The 23,963-nt window shown below is 38.7% G+C and overlaps 1 protein-coding gene across 2 annotated transcripts in view; it reads left to right on the top strand.

Annotated features, from left to right (window-relative positions):
- Window positions 1–23,963, top strand: part of PDCD6IP (programmed cell death 6 interacting protein) — a 91,470-nt gene that overhangs the window by 5,666 nt on the left and 61,841 nt on the right. For both annotated transcript variants that reach the window (XM_072793484.1, XM_072793483.1), the window contains exons 2-4: window positions 17,300–17,354; window positions 19,217–19,286; window positions 23,313–23,440. In XM_072793484.1, the coding sequence (XP_072649585.1) occupies window positions 17,300–17,354; window positions 19,217–19,286; window positions 23,313–23,440 (253 nt within the window). The remainder of the gene's footprint in view (window positions 1–17,299; window positions 17,355–19,216; window positions 19,287–23,312; window positions 23,441–23,963) is intronic.

Here is a 23,963-nt window from a genome sequence, read left to right as displayed (position 1 = left end):
GTTAACTGTCTGACTTCGATTTAGGTCATGATCTCAGGGTCCTGGGATAGAGCCTAGAGCCCGGCTCCCTGCTCCATGGGGACCCTGCTTGTCCCTCTGCCCCTCCCCTGGCTTGTCTTTCCTCCCTCTCTCTCAAATAAATAAATACAAACCTTAACCTAGTGTATGTTTTTTTGGTTTGTTTTCTGCGTTTGTTACTCATTTTTCTTTTTCCCCTTTTTGTATTGAATGATTATCTTTTCATCTTTTGTTTTTCTAATACCTTTTTTTTAAGGACTATATGCTTTTTCTCAGTCTTTTGGTTACATCCATAGGTTTTGATATTAGTATTTTCATTGACATTTTTTAAAAAAATTTTTATTTATTTATGATAGTCACACACACACACACACACACACACACACAGAGGCAGAGACATAGGCAGAGGGAGAAGCAGGCTCCATGCACCGGGAGCCCGATGTGGGATTCGATCCCGGGTCTCCAGGATCGCGCCCTGGGCCAAAGGCACGTGCCAAACCGCTGCGCCACCCAGGGATCCCTTCATTGACATTTTTTTAAGAGTTTGTAGTTTTTGTTTTCCTTAACTCAAGAGTCATTTATGTAGGTTTTGTAAAAATTCTAAATTTGTTATTCTCTTGTGGGTTAATATTTAGTTTGTTGTGTTATGGTAATATTTTCATTTGTGATAAGTAAAGGTGATGGAATTAGTTTCAAAATTTCTGAATTCTTTTTTCAAGCACTAGTGTTTTATAGATCAGGAAAGAAAATATTGCTTTTCCATTTTACTTCACAACTGTTGCTTACATTCTGATTGTTAGTTTGGGGAGGAATATATTAAGATAATTTTTAGTGCTAATGACATTACTAGAAGTTTGTTATTCAAACTGTTTGGAGGAAATTAAGATATGTAATAGTTGGCCCTTCATCTCAAAAAGTATCTGTACTTGGCTGACCTTGATTTGGCTCAGTAATTTTATTCCATAGATGAATAAATATGGTTTCTTTCTTTCTTTTTTTTAAAGATTTTATTAATTCGAGGGAGAGAATGAGTTTGTCTGCATGGTTGAGCTTGTACAGAAGCTTGTGTGAGCTAGGAGAGGGGCAGAAGGGGAGGGAGAAGGGAACAGAGAGAATCTTAAAACAGGCACTCACTGAGTGTGGAGCCCAGCTAGAGGCTTAGTCTCATGATCCTGAGATGGTGACCTGAGCCGAAACTATGAGTTGGAAGCTTAACCGAATGAGCCATCCAGTCTACCCTGAATAGACATGATTTAAAGGAAGATTAAAAGAATCTGATTAGTTTTTCTGTGTTCTGACTTCTAACATTTGTTAAATAAAAAAGCTTCTTAGGACTGTCTTTATTCTGTGCAACCTTAAAGGAGAATCTTCTGCACACAGATTTACGGCCATACAATTGACTTTGTGGCAGAATTAGACAAATATCCTGACCTCTTGACTCCCTGACTTGTTACTTTCTACTGTGCTGCAAAATGCTTTATTAATGATTCTTCATGTGATTAATTAGGTGACGAAAGATGTGTGAAAATGAGGTTCCAGAAGGATCTATTAACTCTAATACGTGGTCCAGCTCTTTGTATTCTCTTGTTCTCTCGGTAGTCAGTGGCGACTGGAGCTGTATAGGTTATGTGAATATGCATTGCAGTATCGCTTTGGCCACTGTGGATTGGTTGTTCTCAATCTTCACATGTTCCCCTTAAACTTCAAAACTAGAATTTCTTTCCTTTTTTTTTTTTTTTTAAAGATTATTTATTTATTTTAGAGAGCAAGAGCGCGCGCAAGTGATTGAACCTGTGCACACACACAAGTCAGGAGAGGGGCAGAGGGAGAGACTTTTCAAGCAGACTCTCAGCAGAGAGCCTAACATGGGCTTGATCCCATCACCCATGAGAATATGACTTGAGCTGAAACTAAGAGTTGAAGGCTCAACTGACTGAGCCACCTAGGTGCCCCTAAAACTAGAATTTCTAATGGGAATTTGTTCTATACCTGCCCTTTGTATGTTCAAAAGGATGAATTCATTTCCTAGGTTTTTTTTTTTTTTCCCCTGTGAGCTTTTAAAAATTGAGCTATGGATATTTGCTCTAAGGTGACTGAAGTTTATAAAGTTATTGGAGAATGTATAAAGGTACTGCTGAATAGTTGCAAAATAATAATCTATAGCTATCATTTATGTCACATATACTATACATCAACACTATTTTAAGTACTTAGCATGTATTGTATAATCTTTTTCCACATGCTTAAATTCACTGATCTATTACCTCACATTAGGAAGGGTTTGGAGAGGTTATTCATAACTTACACATAGTCTAAACAGCTCTGAGTTGGTGGAGTTGGGATTCAAGCTCAGGGTCATCTGACTTGCAAGCCCAAGCAAGTTTAGGGTTTTATAATTGATAAAAAAAATTACTTCTAAAATATTAAAGGTATGTTTGGGTTCTTTGTAGCATTATTTCCCATAACACTTCTTTTTTCTTTTCTTTTCTTTTCTTTTCTTTTCTTTTCTTTTCTTTTCTTTTCTTTTCTTTTCTTTTCTTTTCTTTTCTTTTCTTTTCTTTTCTTTTCTTTTCTTTTCTTTTCTTTTCTTTTCTTTTCTTTCTTTTCTTTTCTTTTCTTTTCTTTTCTTTTCTTTTCTTCCATTTTTAAAAAAGATTTTTACTTATTTATTCAAGAGAGACACAGAGAAAGAGAGGCAGAGACACAGGCACAGGCAGAGGGAGAAGCAGGCTTCATGAAGGGAGCCCAACGTGGGACTCCATCCAGGGTCTCCAGGATCACGCCAGGGCTAAAGGCTGCGCTAAACCACTGAGCCACTGGGACTGCCTCCTTCCCTTTCCCCTTTCCCCTTTCCCCTTTCCCCTTCCCCTTTCCCCCTTTCCCCCTTTTTCCCCCTTTCCCCCTTTTTTTCCCCCTTTCCCCCTTTTTCCCCCTTTCCCCCTTTTTCCCCCTTTCCCCCTTTTTCCCCCTTTCCCCCTTCCCCCTTCCCCCTTCCCCCTTCCCTTCCCCCTCTGGTATAGGACCCTGGTTTGCTTTCTTCCTACTTTATTAGAGGTATAGCCTGAGCTAGAATCTGCTGATCTAGTAAATCATATTTAAATGATAGAGAGGTGGGTAGATTCTTTTGCTTCTGTTCTTGTTCCCTCTCTTGGAATTTTGAGACCTGAGATCAAGGTTGAATTACAAGGGGTGGTATGATGGAATTTTTTTAAGGAGTAGTTCATTGTATTTAGTGCTACTGTAGGAACAGCATTTTGCCTGTGGTAACTGCAGTTATCAATGGCTGCTTTCTTTGAAAAGCATTAGTTGGTCTCTCTTGGAGTTTACTCCATGTGAGTCAGATATTGTTGATTTCCAATGACTGCTGTCCCATAGTACTTTATTTTATACTTTTTAATATAAACTTTATAATAAGTTTTATATAAATTTTATAATTTTTGAGGATTCCATATAACTTCTGGTCACTCAAGTATAGGCTGTAAACGCACTGTTTTCCTACACAACTTAAGTTTTGAGAGTTGACCCCCAGAACTTTGAATAGAGTAGTTAAAAAAAATTTTGGACATTCTGTTGCCTTTCTCTTTTTTTCCTGATCCATTTGCAGAGAAAGTAGCTTCTTGCTTACTCTTTAGAACAGAAGTCAGCAAACTAAGGCCTGCCCAGCTGCCTGTTTTTGTATTGTCCACAGCCACTTCTCTAGTGGACTAGGGCTGTGAGCCTTGGGGACCTTGCTGGAGTGTTCCCTTCTGTTGGATCCCCTTTATTCCCAGCGCCTTCCTCCCTAGCCGCTGGTCACATCTCACTGCTGCCCAGGGTTTGCTTTGGTGCCACCTACACTTGGCAGTGAATGTAGAATCTCAGACTGGGAATTGGTGATTCAGCAAATTGCCTTGTCTCCAGCCGCTGAGCCAGCTGCCCAAGTTGAGATGACGGCTCTCTGGGAGAAGACAAGGGTGTGCTGGAATTTGGGTGTCACTAGGGCCAAGAGTGAAGCTGACTGTATTGGGACCCTCTTTACCAGACTGGATACTCTTCCTTTGGAAACGGCTCCAGCTAATGACAGTTGGACCTACTGTGCCCCCTAAGATGGCCTAACTTAGATAAAGAAGCTATAGGTCAGGCAGGACTTTTCTTTGTTGTTATATAAGAAACTACACATTATCCTTGGTTTTGCCTTTTGCTTGGCAAAGCCTGCAATAGCCCTTCTCAGAAAAAGTTTGTAAATCCCCACCCTATAGCCATATGGGCCTTCTTACTGTGCCATGCATACCCTCAGGCACACCGTTGCCTTCTAATGCCTCAGGCCCGTGGTACTTGCTATTCTGTCCTGGGCATTTTCTTTAGTAGCTCCTGTTCATTATCAAAACAGAATTTTGAGTTTTACTTTTCAGAGATAAGGAAAAAAGTTACTTTTTAAAAACTTTGCATTTTACTGATTTATTTGTTTGAGGCTTGCAATAAAATGGTGAGCAAAGAGACCCAGTCTCTACTCTTAGGGAGCTTAGAATCCTTTGAGAGAAAAGACATTTAACATAATTTTACAAGTAAATATATTACAAACTGTGATAAATTCTATGAAGGCAGAGTTCAGAGGCTTAAGAGATTATAAAGGGAGAGGGGAACTAATTTAAAACAGGAGTTAGAGTGACTGCCCTTATACTTTTTTCTATATATTTTTAAAGATTTCATCTTATTTACTAAAGATTTTATTTATTTATGAGAGAGTGTGGGCAGATACATATGAGTGGGGGAAGGGGCAAGGGCAGGGGGAGGGAATCTTTTAGGCAGGCTTCGTGCTGAGCAGGGAGCCTGATGCAAGGCTTGATCCCAAGACCCATGAGATCATGACCTGAGCCAAAACGAAGAGATACCCACTGAGCTACCTAGGCACCCCTGCCCTTATAACTTCTGCCACCACTGTAGAACACCCTGGTCCATGCTACCATCATCTTTTTTTTTTTTTTTTTAAGGTTTTATTTATTTATTTGCTAGAGAGTGTACAAGCAGGGGGGAGGAGCAGAGGGAGAAGCAGACGCCCCACTGAGCAGGGAGCCTGATGTGGGGCTCTGACACAGGGCTTGATCTTAGGAACCTGAGGTCATGATCTGGGCTGAAGTCAGATGCCCAACCAATTGAGTCACCCAGGCACCCCGCTACCATCATCTCTTGACTGGATTACAGTAATAGCTTCCTGACTGATCTCTCTTCTGCTCTTGCACAATTGCACATCAGTTTTGCACACAGCAGCCATGGATGATGACTCTGCGAAAATAGGTTAGCTCATGTTATTCTTTTGTCCAAACTCTGTGATGGTTCCTCTTCTTACTGTATATAGTAGAAGCCAAAGTCTTAGAGTTGTACTCAAGACCTCATTACTACTTTGATTCCATCTCTTACTGTTTTCTCCTGCACTTGTTCTATGACCTTACTGGCCTGCTTGTCATGGCAGGATATTTTCAGTGATACTCCTGTCCCAGCTTCTTGGCACTTGATCTTCCATTGACTGGTAATGCTTTTATCTCACTTATCTACTTGCCTCATCACATCACCTCCTTCATGCTTTCATGATGTTTTAGATTTTTACAAGTAACCACATATAGTGAATCAAGACCCCAGTCTCTTTTTTTTTTTTTTTTTTGATTTTATTTATTTATTAATGAGAGACAGAGGCAGAGGGAGAGGCAGGCTCCCTGTGAGGAGCCCGATGAGGGACTCAATCTTGGGAGCTCAGGATCACACCTTGAACCTAGGGCAGACACTCAACCACTGAGCCACCCAGGTATCCGAAGACCCCGGTTTTCTCATATCATCCCCTATAACACCTTGTCCTTCTTCCTTCTTTTTCTCTATAATCTATTTTATTTTTATTTATTTATTTTTTTGTTTCAAAGATTTACTCATTCGAGGGAGCTTGAATGTGAGCTGGTGGGGAGGGGCGGACGGAAAGAATCTCATGCAAAGAGAAAAACTTCTAGAGAAAAAAAGTTTTCAGAGAAAAAAATAGGTGAAGACCCTAAGCCAGGAGTGAGCATAGATAGACTAATGACTAGAATGTGTAGTGAATATTCTCAGATGAGGCTGAATAGTTGAGTGATGGCTAGATAATTCCAGACTCTGTCAAAAATTTTGTATGTAATTTGAAGAATAATAGGAATCCATTAAAGAGTTTAAGTATTTAATATTTCAGTGTTCATTTTTTTCCAGAGTTCATTTTTTTAAGTAGAAGAATACTCTCCTACATAACCATAGTACAACTTTCAAAATCAGGAAGTTAACATTGAATTGCCATTTAATCCATAAAACACATCCAGATTTTGCCAGTTCCCCCGATAATGTTGTTTACACGTGTGGTATCTAATCCAGGATCCTGCATTGCATTTAATTGGCTCTTTAGGGATCCCTGGGTGGCGCAGCGGTTTGGCGCCTGCCTTTGGCCCAGGGCGCGATCCTGGAGACCCGGGATTGAATCCCACGTCGGGCTCCCGGTGCATGGAGCCTGCTTCTCCCTCTGCCTGTGTCTCTGCCTCTCTCTCTCTCTCTCTCTCTCTCTGTGACTATCATGAATAAATAAAGAAAAAAAATTAAAAAAAAATAATTGGCTCTTTAGTGTCCTTCAGTCTGGAACAGTTTTGTTTTTCCTTGTTTTTCACAACCTTGACATTTTTAAAGTGTACAGGCTACTTTGTAGACTGTCCTTCAGTTAGGGTTTGTCTTATATTTTCTTGTCATTTTTGCATTTTTGGACAGTAGTACCACCAAAATGCAGCTCTTGTGTTTTCTTTTTGTTTTGGTGTCTTTCAGGAAGAACTTGATTTTGATTTGTCCTGTGCTGCTAATGTTTAACTTTATCACTTGGTCAAGATGATATCTGTCAGTTTTGACCTTACAGTTTTTTTTTTTTTTTTTAAGATTTTATTTATTTATTCAGAGAGAGGAGGGAGAGAGAGAGGCAGAGACACAGGCAGAGGGAGAAGCAGGCTCCATGCAGGGAGCCGACGTGGGACTTGATCCTGGGTCTCTAGGATCACACCCGGGCTGCAGGCGGTGCTAAACTGCTGCGCCACCTCTGCTGGCCATTGACCTTACAGTTAATAAGTATATTGATAATTAGTATTTCATGGGGAGATATTTTGAGTCTTTGTAATACCCTATTTCCATCAAACTTTTTTGCTTTAGCAGCCAGTGATGTATCTTACCTAAAACATATTATACTCTGAAAGGTGCCAACTGGCGATTTTTCTAACTCTGTTATATCTTATAGTGTTACTAGGTGGCATTGAACAGTAGGTTAGCACTTTGCTGTTCACATATTTATTTATTTGCTTCAGATTGGTATTCTTATTTTCCTCAATGGGTTATGATTTATTTAAAATTTTCTGGATTTGGCTAGCAGGGGCCTCTTAAAGCTAGTTCTTGTGTCTTTGACATGTTCTTTTTTTTTTTTAGTGCTTCCTTAACTCTGACACATAGCAAGATGCTTTAGGCTTGAATCTTGAATTTTCTTGGTCTCAGGAATAGAATCTGCCATTTTTTAAAGGAGTGTTAGCTCCTAAAGCAGAATATTACTCATCTGGGCTCTAGGTGTGCTTATTGCTGCTGAGGTATAACAGGGCTTCGAGGCCCTTTCAGTATATACGTTTAGGAAATACACTCACACACACATTTATACCTGTTTTTGTATTTCTTCACTATATTAAAAAATAAGTTCACACTGATATCTCCAATTCCAAGCAGAAGCGACAGAATTTATTCTAGCCATCTCTCTTCCCATGTTTGTAACTCCTTTCTCTGATAGTTAGAAACTTAGCTTACATTATCTTCAGTGTATTTACTTAATTGCTTAATTAAGTGTTTTCTGTTTGTAACCAAACTCATGGCCATGTCAGCCAAAAACTTGGTCTCAGATGTGCTGCCCCTCCCCCTGAAAAATTTGCCTCAACATAATAAGAGAAGAAGATAAGGGAAGGAGGAAAGATTACAGGCCAGTTAGAAGGCTTGTCCTTGGTTACTCGCAATCCCCCTTTGCTAGCTCAAAGGTCATCCTGATGAGAGAGAAGACTCCTTCATGTTTGATGATTATTCTGGCTGCTGTGTGGAGAACAGATTGAAAAGAATGAGAAGGAGCTCGTGGGTGGCTCAGTCAGTTAAATGTCTGCCTTCAGCTCAGGTCATGATCCCAGGGTTCTGGGATCGAGTTCTGCTTCGGGTTCCTAGCTCAGTGGGGAGTCTGCTTCTCCCTCAGCCTCTGCCCTGCTTCCCTCCACTTGTGCATGCCCTTTCTCTCTCTCTCAAATAAATAAAATCTTAAAACAAAAAATGAGAAAGGACTCAAAGAGACAAGGGAGGTTGGCTAGGAGACGTTTTGATTTAGTCTAATTCAAACGAGGATAGAAGGTTTTTTTTTTTTTAAGATTTTATTCATTTGAGAGAGAGAAGCGTGCATGGGGGGGGGAGTGGGGGGGTAGGGAGGAGCAAAGGCAGCAGGAGAAGTGACTTCCCACTGAGCAGAGAACCCGAAGCAGGGCTTGATTCTAAGACCGTGGCCTCATGACCTGAGGGAAGGCAGAGGGCCAACCAACTGAGTCACCCAGGTGCCCCCAAAGGTTTTTTTTTTTTTTAATCCAGTATAGTTAACATAAAAAAGTTACTTTTTAAAAACTTTGCATTTTACTGATTTATTTGTTTGAGGCTTGCAATAAAATGGTGAGCAAAGAGACCCAGTCTCTACTCTTAGGGAGCTTAGAATCCTTTGAGAGAAAAGACATTTAACATAATTTTACAAGTAAATATATTACAAACTGTGATAAATTCTATGAAGGCAGAGTTCAGAGGCTTAAGAGATTATAAAGGGAGAGGGGAACTAATTTAAAACAGGAGTTAGAGTGACTGCCCTTATACTTTTTTCTATATATTTTTAAAGATTTCATCTTATTTACTAAAGATTTTATTTATTTATGAGAGAGTGTGGGCAGATACATATGAGTGGGGGAAGGGGCAAGGGCAGGGGGAGGGAATCTTTTAGGCAGGCTTCGTGCTGAGCAGGGAGCCTGATGCAAGGCTTGATCCCAAGACCCATGAGATCATGACCTGAGCCAAAACGAAGAGATACCCACTGAGCTACCTAGGCACCCCTGCCCTTATAACTTCTGCCACCACTGTAGAACACCCTGGTCCATGCTACCATCATCTTTTTTTTTTTTTTTTTAAGGTTTTATTTATTTATTTGCTAGAGAGTGTACAAGCAGGGGGGAGGAGCAGAGGGAGAAGCAGACGCCCCACTGAGCAGGGAGCCTGATGTGGGGCTCTGACACAGGGCTTGATCTTAGGAACCTGAGGTCATGATCTGGGCTGAAGTCAGATGCCCAACCAATTGAGTCACCCAGGCACCCCGCTACCATCATCTCTTGACTGGATTACAGTAATAGCTTCCTGACTGATCTCTCTTCTGCTCTTGCACAATTGCACATCAGTTTTGCACACAGCAGCCATGGATGATGACTCTGCGAAAATAGGTTAGCTCATGTTATTCTTTTGTCCAAACTCTGTGATGGTTCCTCTTCTTACTGTATATAGTAGAAGCCAAAGTCTTAGAGTTGTACTCAAGACCTCATTACTACTTTGATTCCATCTCTTACTGTTTTCTCCTGCACTTGTTCTATGACCTTACTGGCCTGCTTGTCATGGCAGGATATTTTCAGTGATACTCCTGTCCCAGCTTCTTGGCACTTGATCTTCCATTGACTGGTAATGCTTTTATCTCACTTATCTACTTGCCTCATCACATCACCTCCTTCATGCTTTCATGATGTTTTAGATTTTTACAAGTAACCACATATAGTGAATCAAGACCCCAGTCTCTTTTTTTTTTTTTTTTTTGATTTTATTTATTTATTAATGAGAGACAGAGGCAGAGGGAGAGGCAGGCTCCCTGTGAGGAGCCCGATGAGGGACTCAATCTTGGGAGCTCAGGATCACACCTTGAACCTAGGGCAGACACTCAACCACTGAGCCACCCAGGTATCCGAAGACCCCGGTTTTCTCATATCATCCCCTATAACACCTTGTCCTTCTTCCTTCTTTTTCTCTATAATCTATTTTATTTTTATTTATTTATTTTTTTGTTTCAAAGATTTACTCATTCGAGGGAGCTTGAATGTGAGCTGGTGGGGAGGGGCGGACGGAAAGAATCTCATGCAAAGAGAAAAACTTCTAGAGAAAAAAAGTTTTCAGAGAAAAAAATAGGTGAAGACCCTAAGCCAGGAGTGAGCATAGATAGACTAATGACTAGAATGTGTAGTGAATATTCTCAGATGAGGCTGAATAGTTGAGTGATGGCTAGATAATTCCAGACTCTGTCAAAAATTTTGTATGTAATTTGAAGAATAATAGGAATCCATTAAAGAGTTTAAGTATTTAATATTTCAGTGTTCATTTTTTTCCAGAGTTCATTTTTTTAAGTAGAAGAATACTCTCCTACATAACCATAGTACAACTTTCAAAATCAGGAAGTTAACATTGAATTGCCATTTAATCCATAAAACACATCCAGATTTTGCCAGTTCCCCCGATAATGTTGTTTACACGTGTGGTATCTAATCCAGGATCCTGCATTGCATTTAATTGGCTCTTTAGGGATCCCTGGGTGGCGCAGCGGTTTGGCGCCTGCCTTTGGCCCAGGGCGCGATCCTGGAGACCCGGGATTGAATCCCACGTCGGGCTCCCGGTGCATGGAGCCTGCTTCTCCCTCTGCCTGTGTCTCTGCCTCTCTCTCTCTCTCTCTCTCTCTCTGTGACTATCATGAATAAATAAAGAAAAAAAATTAAAAAAAAATAATTGGCTCTTTAGTGTCCTTCAGTCTGGAACAGTTTTGTTTTTCCTTGTTTTTCACAACCTTGACATTTTTAAAGTGTACAGGCTACTTTGTAGACTGTCCTTCAGTTAGGGTTTGTCTTATATTTTCTTGTCATTTTTGCATTTTTGGACAGTAGTACCACCAAAATGCAGCTCTTGTGTTTTCTTTTTGTTTTGGTGTCTTTCAGGAAGAACTTGATTTTGATTTGTCCTGTGCTGCTAATGTTTAACTTTATCACTTGGTCAAGATGATATCTGTCAGTTTTGACCTTACAGTTTTTTTTTTTTTTTTTAAGATTTTATTTATTTATTCAGAGAGAGGAGGGAGAGAGAGAGGCAGAGACACAGGCAGAGGGAGAAGCAGGCTCCATGCAGGGAGCCGACGTGGGACTTGATCCTGGGTCTCTAGGATCACACCCGGGCTGCAGGCGGTGCTAAACTGCTGCGCCACCTCTGCTGGCCATTGACCTTACAGTTAATAAGTATATTGATAATTAGTATTTCATGGGGAGATATTTTGAGTCTTTGTAATACCCTATTTCCATCAAACTTTTTTGCTTTAGCAGCCAGTGATGTATCTTACCTAAAACATATTATACTCTGAAAGGTGCCAACTGGCGATTTTTCTAACTCTGTTATATCTTATAGTGTTACTAGGTGGCATTGAACAGTAGGTTAGCACTTTGCTGTTCACATATTTATTTATTTGCTTCAGATTGGTATTCTTATTTTCCTCAATGGGTTATGATTTATTTAAAATTTTCTGGATTTGGCTAGCAGGGGCCTCTTAAAGCTAGTTCTTGTGTCTTTGACATGTTCTTTTTTTTTTTTAGTGCTTCCTTAACTCTGACACATAGCAAGATGCTTTAGGCTTGAATCTTGAATTTTCTTGGTCTCAGGAATAGAATCTGCCATTTTTTAAAGGAGTGTTAGCTCCTAAAGCAGAATATTACTCATCTGGGCTCTAGGTGTGCTTATTGCTGCTGAGGTATAACAGGGCTTCGAGGCCCTTTCAGTATATACGTTTAGGAAATACACTCACACACACATTTATACCTGTTTTTGTATTTCTTCACTATATTAAAAAATAAGTTCACACTGATATCTCCAATTCCAAGCAGAAGCGACAGAATTTATTCTAGCCATCTCTCTTCCCATGTTTGTAACTCCTTTCTCTGATAGTTAGAAACTTAGCTTACATTATCTTCAGTGTATTTACTTAATTGCTTAATTAAGTGTTTTCTGTTTGTAACCAAACTCATGGCCATGTCAGCCAAAAACTTGGTCTCAGATGTGCTGCCCCTCCCCCTGAAAAATTTGCCTCAACATAATAAGAGAAGAAGATAAGGGAAGGAGGAAAGATTACAGGCCAGTTAGAAGGCTTGTCCTTGGTTACTCGCAATCCCCCTTTGCTAGCTCAAAGGTCATCCTGATGAGAGAGAAGACTCCTTCATGTTTGATGATTATTCTGGCTGCTGTGTGGAGAACAGATTGAAAAGAATGAGAAGGAGCTCGTGGGTGGCTCAGTCAGTTAAATGTCTGCCTTCAGCTCAGGTCATGATCCCAGGGTTCTGGGATCGAGTTCTGCTTCGGGTTCCTAGCTCAGTGGGGAGTCTGCTTCTCCCTCAGCCTCTGCCCTGCTTCCCTCCACTTGTGCATGCCCTTTCTCTCTCTCTCAAATAAATAAAATCTTAAAACAAAAAATGAGAAAGGACTCAAAGAGACAAGGGAGGTTGGCTAGGAGACGTTTTGATTTAGTCTAATTCAAACGAGGATAGAAGGTTTTTTTTTTTTTAAGATTTTATTCATTTGAGAGAGAGAAGCGTGCATGGGGGGGGAGTGGGGGGGTAGGGAGGAGCAAAGGCAGCAGGAGAAGTGACTTCCCACTGAGCAGAGAACCCGAAGCAGGGCTTGATTCTAAGACCGTGGCCTCATGACCTGAGGGAAGGCAGAGGGCCAACCAACTGAGTCACCCAGGTGCCCCCAAAGGTTTTTTTTTTTTTTAATCCAGTATAGTTAACATACAGTGTTAGTTTCAAGTATACAATATAGTGATTCAGCATTTCTGTACATTACTAAGTGCTCAGCAAGATAAGTATATTCTTTTTTTTTTTTTTTTTTTTTTTTTAAAGATTTTATTCATTCATGAGAGACACAGAAAGAGAGGCAGAGACATAGGCAGAGGGAGAAGCGGCTCCATGTAAGGAGCCTCATATGGGACTTGATCACGGACTCCTTGATCACTCCATATGCCAAAGGCAGGGGCTCAACCACTGAGCCACCCAGGCATCCCGATAAGTATATTCTTAATGGGGAAGAACTTAGAGCTTTTCTTTCCCCTATGGTCAGGAACGTGACAAGGATGGCCACTCTGACCACTTTTATTCAACACAGTATTAGAAGTCCTAGCCACAGCAGTCAACAACAACAAGATATAAAAGGCATTCCATCCCGTACACAAAAATCCCATTTACAATTGCATCAAAAATAATATGATATCTAGGAATAAACCTAAAGAGAAAAGAGATGAAGATCTGTACTCTGAATACTGATGAAAGAAATTGAAGACGACACAAAGAAATGGGAAGTTCATGGATTGGAAGAACAAGTATTGTTAAAAATATCTATACTGGGATGCCTGGTGGCTCAGTGATTGAGTGTCTGCCTTTGGTTCAGGACGTGGTACTGGAGTCCCAGGATCGAGTCCTATATTGGGTTCCCTGCATGGAGCCTACTTCTCCCTTTGCCTGTGTCTCTGCGTATCTCTCATGAATTAAAAAAAAAAAAATCTATATTACCCAAAGCAATCTACACGTTTATTGTAGTTCTTATCAAAAATATCAACAGCATTTTTCACAGAACTAGAACAAACCTAAAGTTTGTATGGAACCACAAAAGACCCAGAATAGCCAAAGCAATCTTGAAAAAGAAAAACTAAGGTGCCTGGGTAGATCAGTTGGTTAAACATCTGCCTTCGGCTCAGGTTGTGATCTGGGAGTCCTGGGATTGAGCCCCGGGTAAGGCTGTCTGCTCCCTTAGCAGCAGAGAGTCTACTTCTCTTTCTCTGTCTGCCCTTTCCCCTGTTTATGTGTGCTCGTTCGCTCTCTTTCTCTCTCTCTCTCTCTCTCTCTCTCAAATAAACATGAAATCTTATGCTAGAGGCATCATAATTCTGGACTTCATGTTCTATTACAAAGCTGTAATAATCCAAACAGTCTGGTACTGGCACAGAATAGATACATAGATCAATTGAACAGAATAGAAAACCCAGAAATGAACCCACAATTATATGGTCAGTTAATCTTCGACAAAGTGGGAGAGAATATCAGTTGGTAAAAAGTCTCTTCAGCAATTGATGTTTGGGAAACTGTACCATTTTCTTAAACCATACACAAAAATAAGTTCAAAATGGATTAAAGGGGAGATGCCTGGGTGGCCCAGTTGGTTGAGCATCCGACTCTTGGTTTCACCTTGGGTGGTGATCTTGGGGTCATGAAATCGAGCCCTGCATTGGGCTCTGCATTCAGCTTAGAATCTGTTTGGGATTCTTTCTCTCTATCCTTGCTCCTCCCCTCCGCATTCTCTCTCTCTCAAATTGGTAAATCTTTTTTTTTTTTTTTTTAAATGTATTTTTATGTTTGAGAGAGTGAGTGCACATGAGAGAGAGCACAAGCAGTAGGGAGAGGGGTAGAGGGAGAAGCAAACTCTTTGCTGAGCCAGGGAGTCTGATCTGGGACTCTATTTCAGGACCCGGGATCATGACCTGAGCCAAAGGCAAGTGCTCAACTGACTGAGCCACTCAGGCGCCCTGGGTAAAGAAATCTTAAAAAAAAAAAAATGAATTAAGGACCTAAATGTGGGCCTGAAACCATAAAAATCCTAGACGAGAACATAGGCTAACTTCTCTGACAGTTAGCAATTTTTTTCTAGATGTGTCTTCTGAGGCACAAGGGAAGCAAAAGTAAAATTAATCATTAGGACTACATAAAAATAAAAAGGTTTTGCACAATAAAGGAAACAATCTATAAAACTCAAAGATAATCGATGGAATGGGAGAAGATACTTGTAAATGATATATCCAGTGCAGGATTAGTGTGCAAAATGTATAAAGAATTTATAAATCTTAACACCCCCAAAATAATTCAGTTAAAAAATGGGCAAAAGACATGATGCACAACAGACACATGAAAAGATGCTCAGCATTACACATCATCAAGGAAATGCAAGTCAAATCTATAATGAGTATTGCCTGGGTGGCTCTGTCGGTTAAGTGTCCTCCTCTTGATTTAGGCTCAGGTCATGATCGAGGTCCTGGGAATTGAACCCTGTGACCGGCTCCCTGCTCCGTGGGAAGTCTGCTTGACTCCCTTTCCCTCTGTCCATCCCTTCTTCAAGTGTGTGCATGCATGCTTTCTCCCTCAAATAATAAATCTTTAAAAAGTAAAACTATCATGAGATACCACCCCACACCTGTCAGAATGGCTAAAATAAAAAACATATACAACAAATGTTGGTGAGGATGTGGAGAAAAAGGAAACCCTTGTGTACTTTTTGGTGCAAACTGGTGCAGCCACTGTGAAGGACAGTATGGAGGTTCCTCAAAAAATTAAAAATAAGGGTGCCTGGGTGACTGAATCAGTTAAGTATGTATCCCACTCTTGATTTTGGCTCAGGTCGTGATCTCAGGGTCATGAAATCACTGTGTTGGGTTTCACATTTGACATGGAGCCTACTTAAGATCTTTCTCTTTCTCTATCTCCCTCTGCCCCTCTCCTGATTCACTTAAAAAAACATTAAAAATAGACCTATCATATGATGCATTAACTACACTACTGGGTATTTACCCAAAAGAATATGAAAAACTAATTTGAAAAAATATATGCATTGCTATATTTATTCAAACATTATTTACAATAGCCAAATTATGGAAGCATCCCAACTGTTCATCGATAGATGAACGGATAATGAAGATATGGTACACACACAATACACACAATGGAGTATTTCTCAACCATAAAAAAGAGTGAAATCTCACCATTTGCAACAACATGTATGGATCTAGAGGGTATAATGGTAAGCAAAATAAGTCAGAAAAATGCAAATACCATATGATTTCACTTGTATGTGGAATTTGAGAAACAAAATAAATGAACAACAACAACAAAAGAACAAACCAAAAGGCAGACTCTTAACTGTAGGGAACAAACTGATGGTTACCAGAGGGTAGGTGGGTGGAGAAATGGATGAAGTAGGTGAAGGGGATAGAGTACACTTATCTTTTTTCTTTTTTTTTATTTAATTTTTTTAAATTTTTAAAAAGATTTTATTTATTTATTCATAGAGAGAGAGAGAGAGAGAGGCAGAGACACAGGCAGAGGGAGAAGCAGGCTCCATGCAGGGAGCCCGACGGGGGACTCGATCCTGGGTCTCCAGGATCACACCCCAGGCTGCAGGTGGCACTAAACTGCTGCATCACCGGGGCTGCCCTTTCTTTAAGTTTTTAATTCCATTTAACATACAGTGTTAGTTTCAGGTGTACAATACAGTGATTCAACACCATACATCACCCTGTGCTCATCATCACCTTTGTCCCCCATCGCTCACTATCCCCCCTCTAAGAAAGTGGTCCAGTTTCATTCTTTTGCCTATTGCTATCCAGTTTTCCCAATGCCATTTGTTGAAGAAATTGTCTTTTTTACATTGGATATTCTAACCTCCATTGTTGAAGATTAATTGGCCATATAATCATGGGTTTATTTCTAGGGAGGATGGAAGCTTTGATGAACTGTTGTGACAGTGGTAGAGATAGAAGTGGACATAACCAAAGCATAATTGAAACTTAGTAAACCTGTTTTAGGGGTGTGTGGTGGCTTAGTGGGGGCATTCAGCTGTTGATTTTGGCTTGGGTCATGATCTCAGGGTCATTGGATCAGGTCCTGCTTTGGGCTCTGGGCTCAGTGGGGAGTCTGCTTCTTCCTCTCCCTCTGGCCTCTGCTCCCCTATGTGCCATTCCCTCCCCCCTTGCATGTGTGCTCTCTCTGGAATAAATAAGTAAATCTTCGAAAAAAGTCATTTTACCAGATATATTAATTTGCCCAATTAATATAAACAGTTACCTTAATAAGAAATAGTATTTTAAGAAATATATTTGTTCTCGCCAGATGTTAGTTTGCTTTTAGCCAATAATACTTGGTAAGTATCTTTCTTTAGTGGTATGAGTCTTTTGTTCACAGTTTTTTTTTTATTGCATGCATTTTAGGTTCTGTTTTACACGTTAAAAAGTGTTTATGAACTTTAAGATGACTGAATTTGTGTGTGGACCACTCAGAGTAAGCATGAATAATTTTCATGTATTCTTAAGCCAGTTGTATATATATAAATATGTATAATATTTAGCTCTGGTAATTATAAATTCTCTTCTGTTTTTTAGATATTATGATCAGATTTGTTCCATTGAACCCAAATTCCCATTCTCTGAAAATCAAGTAAGTTATTGATTTTAATTTGTTTTAACGTTATATAATAATAATGGTAAATCACCTGTTTTCTCCCATACATGGTATGTCTTTAAAATAAATGGTGCCACTTTACTATTTTTATGTTTTTATGAGACCTTTTGATATAAGCTAGAAGCTTGTAAGCACATCTGATAAGAATTGTGGGTTTTTTTTTTTAAGATTTTATTTATTTATTTATGAGAGACACAGAGAGAGAGAGGCAGAGACACAGGCAGAGAGAAAAGCAGTCTTCACGCAGGGAACCTGATGTGGGACTTGATCCTCGGACTCTGGGATCATGCCCTTGGCTGAAGGCAGACGCTCAACAGCTGAGCCACCCAGGTGTCCCGAATTGTGTGTCTTTTTGAAGAGTCTTGTGGAATTCTATTCCTGTCATTCTGTAGTCACTTCTGGATTTTTGTAGAGCATTGGACTGTGTTTTTTGTTTTTTTTTTTCCTGCAATATGATCATATCAGTATGATTTATTGACTAACAATCTGTAATGTCCTTCCCTTTGGTTTTTACAGAATTAAGGAAGAAACTATAATTGAGGAAGTGTTAGTTTTAGTTGATGTGTTTTAAAATTTGACACAAATTATGTTTGCATATAAAGTTGCAAGTTCTGATATGATTAGATGTTACATGGTAAGAATGCTTTCTCTTAAAAGCCAGCTATTGAAAATGGATGATTTCTTAGTTTTTTTTTTTTTTTTTTTTTTTTTTTTTAGAGACATGTTAAAAGTTTTTAGTTTGTGTGACATTTCTAAGTTTTAAAATATGTAGTTTATGAGGGCATCCTGGGTGGCTCAACAGTTTAGTACCACCTTCTGCCCAGGATGTGATCCTGGAGACCTGGGATCGAGTCCCACGTCAGGATCCCTGCATGGAGCCTGCTTCTCCCTCTGTCTGTGTCTCTGCCTCTCTCTGTGTCTCTCATGAATAAATAAATAAAATCTTAAAAAAAATAAAATATGTAGTTTATGAAAAGTGAACATTCTTGTACTGAAGTTTTACAGGTGATATAATATCTTGAAACTTGCTTTAAAATATTTGAGGAAAAACATGTTTGGGGGCTAGGGGTGGGGCAGGTGAACCAAGAAGGACGAAAGGTCAGAACTGGTGATGGCTATATGGGGTTCATTATTTTATTCTCTCTAGCTTTGTGTATATAGAAAATTTCTCTAATCCTGAGTTGCAAAATTTTTGTGTGGGATTCCAGTACATAATTTTAAAGGGAGTAGGTTCTCTTTAACCTTTATGTTTGGAATATTTTAGAAGCAGAGTGAGTGAGATGCAGTTTTAATTAAATCAACTTTTTATTTATATATAGCATACATACAAAAGTGACTATATCATGTGTATAGCTTGAATATATATGTATAAGTACAACCCAAATCAAGAAATATTATCTCCTCTTATTCTCCCAAAGGTCATGCTTTTCCTACTTTGTCATCATGGAATAGTTTTTAATTTTATCTTCTGGGAAACTTGTAGTACTGACTTTGTTGCCTTTGCCTCTCTTGGCTTATTTTACCGTCATTTAAGTTTCTGTTCTGTTCAAGCCATTGTATGCTGTAAAGATGAATAAGATACTGTTTTCTGGAGGGAATAATGTGTGTATAATTACTGAGGCAGAATGGCTATTAGAGATATCTTAGTGCCAGTATTTTACTTTTAAAAAAGTAAATTTTATGGTCCCAGAAAAGGGAAAGGAGTTACTTGGCTAGAGAGGATAATATTTTGACAAGATTGATCCTTTTCTTCATTGTGTATTTTTCTTCAAAAAACCTAATATTTAATAAGATCCAGGAAGGTAAGGTAATTTTCTGTTTTCTCTCTTTCTATCAAGATCTGCTTGACATTTACCTGGAAGGATGCTTTTGATAAAGGTTCACTTTTTGGAGGATCTGTAAAATTGGGTATGTAATTATTTTTATAAAAATAATAAGAGACTTGGTCTAAACATGTTATTTTAGAATATTTCAATATTTTTGAAGTTGCTCTCCTAACAACTCTGTGCAAATAATAACAATTTTTATATTTTATTTTCTTTTTCATTTCAACTTTTAATGTTATTTCCAAATATTTGTAGAGAGCCTATGCCTTGCCAGGCACTGTCCTAGTTATAAAAATGAGTAAGACAAGGATGCCTGGGCAGTTCAGCAGTTAAGCGCCTGCCTTCAGCCCAGGACGTGATCCTGGAGTCCTGAGATCAAGTCCCACATCGGGCTCTGTGCATGAAGCCTGCTTCTCTCTCTGCCTATGTCTCTGCCTCTTTTTCTCTCATGAATAAATAAAATATTAAAAAAAATAAAAATGAATAAGACAGTTGTATTCAGTCTGTCTAGGAAGACAACTGATCATTCTAAAATATAGTGTGTAGTATACATGTGTATATGAACAAAGTTATGGGAACATAGATGAGGAAGACATGAATTCTGCTTGTTGAAAGAAAATGATGTTTGAGTTAGGCTCTGAAGGATGAATTTGTTTTCCCAGCTAGGAAATAACATTACAGGTAGAATATTATAACCAAAGGTCAGAAGAGTGAAGGTTTTTTTGATCTACTAGCTTGGCTGGTTAGCCTCTCTGTGCATCGGGACGCCTGGGTGGCTCAATGGTTGGGCATCTGCCTTTGGCTTAGGGCGTGATCCGGAGTTCCGGGATCAAGTCCTGCATTGGGCTTCTTGCATTGAGCCTGCTTTTCTTCCCTCTGCCTATGTCTCTGCATCTTTCTCTGTGTCTCTCATGAATAAATAAATAAAATCTTAAAAAAAAAAACCTCTCTGTGCATTAATTTTCTCATTTTTGAAGTGAGGAATAAATAGTATTGTGAACTACTATTTATCTCATTGGGTCCTTGTGTGGATTAAATGAGTGAATACACATGAAGTCTTTAGAAGAGTATACAATAAATATTAGCTGCAGTGAATAATAGTAATATTGTTTTTTATACATAATTACATGTAACATTTATAGTATGTATGCATTATAGAGTATATAATATAATAACCTACAGTACAAATTATATATAATGTATATTAATGTAATTATTGTTAAGGCTCAAAACTATAGGTTGAATAGAGGATCATGGAGGGTGAAGACATTGAAAAGTAGATTATGAAGAATTGGAAATGTACTATGAATTTGTACTCTTCTCTTATATGTTAATAGCTAATGTTCATTGAGTCCTTATTCTGCCTAGGCACTATGGAAGGGGCGTCACACATATTATCTTACTGAATTCTCCAAAAGCCCAATGAAGAAAGGCACTGTTACTACTAGTTGAACATACTGGTTTAGAAAGATTAAGTGACTTTTTAAGGTCATAAGGCAAGGATTTAATGAAGTGGGATGTGACTCCAGAAAGCGTAACTCTAGAGACTAGAGGATACAGACAGAACCAGTGAGGTACATGGTGAGAGTTAATGAGATTAGACAAGGTGGTTATTTTTTTTTTTTTTTTTTTTTTTAGACAAGGTGGTTATATGTGGGTCAGAGAAGGAGTGGGTGTGAGTGACATTTCAGAGTTTGAAACTAACTGGGTCTGCTATCTTTCAGAAAAGAGTAGTAGTTGAAGGTTGACTCCCAGATTTATAACTTGATTTGACTCTTTGAATATTTATTCCTTCCAGTAGACAAGTTGAGTTAGACTTTTCAGTGTTATATCTGGGTAGACATTTTTTTTGGCATTTGGAAACTGGATTTAAAACTCAAAAGTGGTAGAGACCCTAGATTTAGGAACAATTATCATTAAATGATAATAAATCTATCTCCTCTTTTAGTCTATAGATTGGGGAAAATGTAAAAGCCAGAGCTAGGGAATATAACATTCAAGGGAAACAGGGGATGAGCATCCTGGGAAGGAGGATGAGAAAAAGCTTTCAGATCTCAGAGGAACCAGGGAAAAATAGAGACATGGAATTGAGTACCAGAAGGGGTTCAAAGGTCAGGTAGTTTAATGGTTTCCTGAACCTGGCTGCACATTAGAATTACCTGAGGAATTATATGAAAGATACAGATGTAAAGATACAAAATGCCAGATATGATAGGAATTTTCAAGGTACGTCAGTGGAATTAGTATCTTTGAAAATACCTCCAGGTCACTAATATTCATTCAGGTTGGAACATCATTGACAGAATTATTGTGGCAGAGGTAAAATCTTGTAAAGTTGGAGAAGTCATTTGATTTGGCAATGAAAGACGTTCCACTAGGTGCATGTTAAAGAAGCCAGATTGCATCAGGTTGAGGGGTGGAACAAAAGTGAAGAAATGGAAACAGCAAATATGGATTGGTCATTTCAGAAAATTTGCAGTAAAGATTTAAGGACAATGGAGCATTATGCTGAGAGGGAGACCAGATCAAGAAAAAGGATTTTTAATGCCAAATGGACAGGCTGAGAATAAGGTGCAGATGGCAGAATTAGGAGGTATTAAGTGAAATAGATTAAGTGATGAACCAAGTGTCTGGAAGAAGTGGGAAGCAAAAAACAGCATAAATAGAGCAGGAAGTAGTTCATCAAGGCATCTCCAGTAGCAAGTATTGGGATTAAGTATCCTTCAGGAATGTGTTGGTTAAATAAAGCCTGGGTTATCCACTCATTGGAATATTGTGTAATTTTAGGGTACTAAGAAGGAGAATGGAAATCTATTTTTGTTCACATGTAAAGCTCTGTTCTGTTTCTCAGTGCACATAAAAGTTATTTATACTATATTGCAGATTGTTGTGTGCAGTCTAAAAAGCTGTATATAACTTGATTTAAAACTTTGTTGCTAAAGACTCTAACCATCCTCTGAGCTTTTGTGACTTGTAATCACTGATCACAGATCACCATAATAAATATAATAATCATGATGAAAAAGTTTGAAATATTGTGTGAGACTTAACAAATGTGACACAGAGCTACAAAATGAGCAAATGCTGCTGGAAAATGGCACTGATAGACTTTCTTGATGCCACTAACCTTCAATTTGTGAAAAATGAAATTATCTGCAAAGCCCAATAAAGTAAAGCACAATAAAATGAGGTATGCCTGTAAGTTTGTCTTTTTGTGATCAGCATATTTCACTTAGCATAATGTCATCAAGGCTTATCCATGGTGTAGCATGTGACAGGATTGCCTTCATTTCTAAGGTTGAATAATATTCTATTATGTGTAGATGCCACATTTTATCTGTTCATCCATCAGTGGACACTTCGGTTTCTTCTACCTTTTGGCTATGATTACAGGTGTACAGGTGTACCTTTTTGTGACTGCTCTCAGTTCCTTGGGTATATACCCAGAATTGGAATTTTTGGATTATATGGGAATTTTATTTCTAATTTTTTGAGGAACTGTCATACTGTTGTCCACAGCAGCTGCAGTGTTTTACATTCCCACCAACAGTGCACAGCAGTTCCACTTCTTCCACATGTCTGCTCACAATTGTTTTTTGTTGTTACTGTTCTTGATAGTAGCTGTCCCAGTGGATGTGAAGTGTGTAGTTTCTTGATCAGAGTTGTATTTTAACAACATAATCTGCTGGCCTTCTGAGAGATGTATTGGCATAAGGGAGTGAGACTTGGAGGTACTTGCATTGGGTTAGGTTTGTAGTAGTGAAGAACTGGTTTGAATGTGGTGAGAATAGAATTTTGAGGGAGGCAATGAGAAAACAAGTAATTTATTTGAATTTAAGTGACAATTGACAGAGAATGACTTTTCATTTGGAACCTAACAGCATTGTGGACTTAAAGGGAGGAAAAGAATAACTCATTGACCTTTTGAATTTTAGATGATGGGAATATTGTGGAAATAAGTGCCTGGCAGGACAACATTAGAAATATGGGCACTATTTTGGGTTAGAAAACAGATTTGGAAACTTGTTTTTGTGAGAGCCAATCTCTGAAACATTGATTTTCTTTAGAAAAATAATCTGATAAATTTTTCCTTCTTAATTTTTTACAGCTCTTGCAAGCTTAGGATATGAAAAGAGCTGTGTGTTGTTCAATTGTGCAGCCTTAGCTAGCCAGATTGCAGCAGAACAGAACCTGGATAATGATGAAGGATTGAAAATCGCTGCTAAGCATTACCAGGTATGCAGAAAAGTAACCATGTAATGATCAACACTAAGTTGGATTAAATTGAAAATAATTTGTATTTAGGTTTGTAGATGTTTCTTTATACACAGATATTTCCTTGAAAAATAATGCCCTTTTTAATGAATTGATTAATACTTTAAAACCCTTAAACTACTTACCTATAGCTAGCTCTATTTTTCCTCACCATTGTATACCCAGCACCTAGCACAGTGCCTGGCACATAATAAGGGCTTAGCAAATGTTGGGAGAACAAATGATTGAATGAGGTGAAGATCTTGGTAAATCCCCTTTAAATAATTGACCTCATTTAAAAATTTTGTACAATTGACCCTTGAACAGTGTGGGAGTTAGGGGTGCTAACCCCCTGTACCGTCGAAAATACACTGTAACTTTTGACTCCCCTAGAACATAACTACTAAATAGCCTACTGTTGACCAGAAACCTTACTGGTAATACAAACAGTCCAATAACATGTGTTGTGTATATTATATGTATTATATATTTTATTTTTACAATA

Source organism: Canis lupus, chromosome 22 (genome assembly GCF_048164855.1).
Source record: "Canis lupus baileyi chromosome 22, mCanLup2.hap1, whole genome shotgun sequence".
NCBI lineage: Eukaryota > Metazoa > Chordata > Mammalia > Carnivora > Canidae > Canis > Canis lupus.
The sequence above is the reverse complement of the archived record's forward strand: the minus strand, read 5'-3'. Positions and strand labels throughout refer to the sequence as shown.